General features: G+C 42.0%; 1 protein-coding gene across 6 annotated transcripts in view; it reads right to left on the reverse strand.

The window, feature by feature from the left end:
• LOC135901251 (oxysterol-binding protein-related protein 6-like) overlaps positions 1 to 6,000 on the reverse strand; it is a 159,775-nt gene that overhangs the window by 78,546 nt on the left and 75,229 nt on the right. For all 6 annotated transcript variants that reach the window (XM_065430974.2, XM_065430977.1, XM_065430976.1 and 3 more), the window contains exons 2-3: positions 5,407 to 5,621; positions 4,492 to 4,740 (exon numbers count right to left, since the gene is read on the reverse strand). In XM_065430974.2, the coding sequence (XP_065287046.1) occupies positions 4,492 to 4,740; positions 5,407 to 5,490 (333 nt within the window). In that variant the 5' untranslated portion in view covers positions 5,491 to 5,621. The remainder of the gene's footprint in view (positions 1 to 4,491; positions 4,741 to 5,406; positions 5,622 to 6,000) is intronic.

Raw genomic sequence — 6,000 nt, forward strand, 5'->3', positions numbered from 1 at the left:
CTGTATGCACTGTGCTTGTCAGCTCAAAATGGCCAGACCTGATGATGGGCCCTTTAATACACTATTGGTGCTTTTAATAAGAAAAATGTTTCATAACGCACTATGTAATGACAGAAACTTGCTGACATTAAGATACTGGTATAAGAACATCGTTCTATATTAACTGTGATAATGTCTACTTATTATTTGAACGCTATTAGAAAAGTATTCAATATCCAATTCACTTCTGACACTATTCGATTCGTATTCAATTGGTTCTAAAAGATCACTATTTGCACACCCTTACTTAAGAACAAAGGGACAGAGATACAAAATGCAAAAAAGGGGTAAGGCATGCAGACACGGACGCAAAAGAAGTGGACAACACTTCTCTTGTGTCCGTGTCTGCACGCCCTACCCCTTTTTTGCAATATGAATCCTTACCAACTAGCGCAGCTCTCTCTCGTTCTAACAGAGATACAAGTTTTAATGGCAAGCTTAAGAACAAGAAACTTTGGTACCTATATGTAATATAAAATGCAATTTTCATGCATCAAAACGTGGAAGAAGTCTCAGCAGTGTTACATGCATAACTTTGCGGTAGTCTGGTCAAAATGTAAATCCACCTCATCCGTATCCTGCCTGCCTTGTACATAAGTTTCTTGCTGCCAAGAACTTCAGCAACAAAATTCAGATAATGTTGACAAACAGCACAATAAAAGAGCAAATAGAAATGTACATTCACAGTGGTGAAATATGTCCTGGCCTCTTGAGGCAAAAGGGAGAAAGGGAGCATGTGCTTTGCACCAGAATTAATTTTAAAAACATACAATACATGCTAACAGAGCACATAAATGGGACAGATATGAGAGCGCTTTACTGCACAAGTTCATTGATGATGTGCTGACACCCTTGTATTGGCTCTTGCACATAAAGAACATCACACACATTTGACACCATTGTACTGGTTCGTGTGGATAAAGAAATTACACAGATTTCGGGTGCCCAAGCCTATAGAGTCTCATGATACAGCAGCTTGCAAAGAGTGCAATGGAACCACTATTTTGACAATGGCTGGCCAATCTACAGAGGAACAATCTCTTAGTGCATTAGTGTATTCACTCAGTCCAGGTACACATTGCAAATCATGTTTCAAAAGCAATCATCATGCTCACAAGCATGCTTCTTGATACAAATTCAACAGGCTAAGCAAACAATTAACTTCACAGATGTATCAAGAAGCTTGCTTGTGAGCAAGTTGATTACTGCAGAAACATGTTCTACAATATACCTCTTTCATGCTACAACTATTACATAGGCCATACAGGCAGATGTATATAAATGATAGATTGCATGAAAACATGAACCCACTAAAAGGATCACCATTGAGCAATCTGGCTCAATCAAAATTATGTCAGCAATCCACTTTCTGCAAGCAGCCATATCGTGAAAACTTGTCAGAGTAAGCAGTACGAGGCATTCTTAATCCAAAAAATCTAAGACAAGTGCATCAGCACACTACTGACAAATAGTCATGTCAATGAACTTTTCTTGTATCTGTCCCAATGACACTATTGAACCTCTTCAGGTTTTCATGTTCTGCTTTTTATGTTATTCATTACATAAGCACATATTTCTCCACTTTTTCTTCAAGAAATCATTTTGTAGGCCAGCACTATGCGTGTCCCTTGTTTATGCATTACATCATGCTGTTTACTTTTTTCTTTCTGAATAACACATCCCCAACTGTTCGCCTTTCTGAATATTGACAGTCCTTGTTCCCTAACTTCCTAATGCTCAGGTGTGTTTGATAAGAGATATACAAAAGTTTGTTAAGCTGGCAACCTCAAAAATTGAAGTTACAGTACACAATAAGGCCAGCCTCATGTTCACAGCACTGTTGAAACTGAGGAATGCATGCAGGAGGATGAGGGTTGCAAGAGGAGTGCATTAAGAAGTGAAGAAGGTAAGATGGCTGAGATGATGGCACCAGCTCCTACAACTCAATTTTTTTTTTTCCGCTTTTAGCACCAGGTCCACCATCCTGTGACGGTCAAACAGTGCGCAGAAAAGTGCATCTGCAGAATTTAAGGTAGCCCTATTCGCTATGAATATGAGAGACCAGGTCATAAACAGGTGCAGGCATGCTATTTCACATGATCAAGGCCTGATATCACACCGCATGGGTAAGCTCAGTTACATTTGCTGCTGCAGCTTTCTGCTAATTACCTGACTGCCTAGTCAAATTTATGAACTGCTGGGAATTAATTTAAGCCATGAACTTTTTGATAGCTTGTACAACACCCAAAATATGAAAAAAAGTAATACTAATTCTGAAGCATCGTGTTTGCAAATTTGTTACCCTACCATGAAACAGATATCACAATTCTGTCTTATAGGTGGGCATGACCCCCACACTTAGGCACAATCATCTCGGTTTGTTCACAATTAAGAGCAAGCTTTAGCTCAAATCGTTCCCAATTCAAATAAATACAGAATTCAGAAATCCTTTCATTATGCAACCAATGAACCAATTTCAATCAAATTTGTTGCATTTTGAAGGAAAATGTCAAATTTTATGAACTGCCAGGAATTCATTTGCGCCATGAACCTTATTAATAATTTGTACAACACCCAAATAATGAAGAAAAAAATAAATCTGATGCAGTGTGCTTGCAAATTTGTAACCCTACAATGAAACTGATATCACGATTTTGTAAACAGGACCTGACAGTCCTATTCACAAAATAGGGGAACCCTTAGGCTCTCATTATACATTAATTTGATTATGAGGCACGTCGCACTGGGACACACCGGATCAATTTTGACCACCTGATGTACATTAACATGCCCCTAAATCTAAGTACGTAAGCGTTTTTGCATTTTGCCTCCATAAGATGCAGCCACCGCGGCTGGGATTAAGGTGGGGACACATGAAATTTGGAACGGTGCGCAGGTGGGGGACCGGTCACAATGGCAGACCAGCGGCCACCGCCTCCTTCTAGTGGAGTAGATATGACCGCCATGCTGCATGCGAAGCTCTGCACCGGCGAGTGGCAGCACCAATGAGAGCGAGGAGAGTGCAACGTCACGATGCCGTTGTAGCTAACTCAGCGGCGCACCTCAATAAAGCAAAAAGAAAACCAAAACCCAATGCTGAAGCATGTTGCCAGTGTAATAACAAATCTTGCACTAAAGTTAAACATATTTTGTAACTTTTTATTACAAAAATTATGGCACACCAAATGTACAGGAGAATTTATTTATAGTGAAAGACAATGGTACCACATGTTAAAAGAATGTGAACTGCCCATATGTTTTCTATTTCTCCACGTTGGAGTCCAAAGAAGTGAAGAGCAGTCTAGTAACATTGAAAATAGGCAGAGTTTCACCGAACCGGCGCCACCGGCACGGCGCTGCTGCCGTCGCTCCCATCTGTCCCCGCTAGCAGTTTGCAAGCGGTGACTGGTGTGGTGCGCTGGTCAGGTTTCCGCACATGTGTCTCCCGCTTTACACCGGCCACCTCAGCAGCGCAACAACATAGCTATTAAGCTACTGTGGCAGGTTTTTCAGATGCAGCTTGCATAAGCGTGGCATTTGTTTTTTGTTACGATGGTAGACAGTTGTAAGCTTGTTGCTTAATTTTAATTTTTCTATTTTAGATTATTTTCGCAAACTAGATGAGGGTCTACATAAAAAAGTCCGAGATTAGACGTCACCCGTGACTGCCCATGGCAAACTGAAAATCTTGCATGCAACGTACTGGGACGTCATGTGCACTAACCACCAGGTTCATGCATTGCAAACAGAAATAAAATCATTATAATGCAATAAAAACAAAACAAAAATTTGGCTCAATCTGTGCAAGCTTTTAGCAAACTGTGCAAGTTAGCAAAGAGCCTCTTGTTCTCAGGTTTCGATCATCGTGCCTTCACTTATTGCCAGTTCCTTCCCTTTGAATGTAATCACAAAATCGAGCCAATGACAGTGAGCTGCAGCTTGAGCTTTATGGTAAAATGTTTGTCCCTCACACAGTAAGCTCAGGTTCAAGTTCTGGCTGAGGTGTAATATAGTTTAGTGTCTGACTGAAATTACATGTATAACCACATTCCTCTGTTACAAAAAAAAAAAAGCACAGAGGCTGAAGCAAGTGGATGGGCAGACTTGCAGTTGCACTGCTCGCTGGACAATATAGTGTTTTCCTCCGGCACTGTACTAAAGAGCATTGCTGCCTCAGCAGTCACTTCGACTCGACTTTTCAGCTGCCAACAGTGGTGCAGGCAGATGTGCACAGATCACCCAAGGTCAAATTATCCAGCCCGTGCCACGCTGTAGATCAATATAACAGAAGGCACAGGCCATCCAAATGCGTTACTCCTAGCCATGGCCAAGATGGAATGAAGCAAAACTAAGCAGAGTCAAATTCATCAAAGTCTAGCATATTTTCATCTTGTAGGTATCCTACCATGGTGCATGCATAATACTATTTCCTCTGCAAAGATAGAATACTACCTTGTGCCATCCTTTAAGTGGCCACTTGCGGCGCTTAAGCAGGTAGCCCTCAAATTTTCTTGGCTTGTCATCACAGCGCTGGCCTGTGCGCAGCCCCTGCATAATTTCCCAGTCAGCTGCTCTGCGACGCCGACTCGAACCAGTGGCTGGTGCTGGCACATCTGGTCGAACAGCTGCTGCATCTGGGGCTGCTCGGCTGCCGGGCTCGCTTTGTTGAGATGCTGGGCTACTCCGGCCAGGGCTGGCATCCTGGTACATAGCCAAAGGAAAGTTTGATTTCACTGTACAATTAAAATTCTTCAAGAGGAATAATGCATAGGGTAGGTTTCAAAATTGTGACTTATGTTTACACTAGATTCAATTATTTAGTTTCAGGTTCCAGCATGCAACACTTTATTTTACAGCTACTATGCTCCATCTCACCAACTCTATGCAATAAGGCAAAAGCTGCAGCATGTGTCAGCCAATCAGGTAAGTGAGAAAGCTAGCCATGTGTTTTAAAGGAGAGAGGAGGGCTCTAATTAGGGTGCCGCAAAGCCTTCTATAACCTTTCCATTCTGTCGGTGTCACGTGGAGAGTGTTGTTTAGTGACAGACAATAGATGAGCCCTACTGGTTTCCTTTTCCGTCTAGTTGATGCAAGCCCAAGCTTTCGCTGCACACTACCCTGCACTGAATTAGTGAGACAAGAGCTCAGTTCCCGATTCCCACTAAGCAAACAACTAGGAACTAATTCAGACAATTACTTGCAAAAGAGGACACAATGGAAACACAACCCAAATTGCATCACAGAAATGAAGATGAGGTCAGAGGTTAGCCTGTCCATGTAAGCACTCGTTTTTTGTGCCGTCACTGCTCTGTCAGAAAACCAAAAGCTGCTCTACCATCTATGCATGACAATAGGTGCAATACGTACCGAGTCCGAGTTGTTATTTGTGGTGGTAGTTGTGGTGGTAGTGGCGGTTGCAGTGGCGGCCATTTCTTGTTGGGGCTCTTCCATGTTGGCACTCCCTCAGAGGGGCCAGAGAGTTGAAGAGTGTGCAAATGGCTGCTGTGGCTCACGGTCTAGCGGGCCAAACACTCGGCACATTGCAGCACCCTGGAGCTCCCACAAGTGGCCTACACCTCCTCCTACATAGAATTAAGACAGGCATGGAATGGCTGCATCACAATAAGAGCTACGTCCAAAAGCACCTCACCCAACAAAATGCACAAGTACAAGAAACATTAAATGCCATTATTTCTTAATATTCATAACCTCAAGCAGCAAATGTGTGCAAGAGTGTACAGCACTGATCATTTAAAGGTCATCAAGCAAGAAATAAGCATGATTCACAGTATAAGTAACAGCCTCATTTTAGTAAAGTTTGAATGTTTCCAATGCATAGCATGCTGATGGCCTATGTGAAAAAAAAGATAAAAACAAGAAACCTTGTGTGAACATGGAAAAAAAAAGGATCAGTGAAAGACAAAAGAGTATGTTCTCCTTGTTATGAATTCAGAATTTTTA

This window comes from Dermacentor albipictus, chromosome 1, assembly GCF_038994185.2.
Source record: "Dermacentor albipictus isolate Rhodes 1998 colony chromosome 1, USDA_Dalb.pri_finalv2, whole genome shotgun sequence".
NCBI lineage: Eukaryota > Metazoa > Arthropoda > Arachnida > Ixodida > Ixodidae > Dermacentor > Dermacentor albipictus.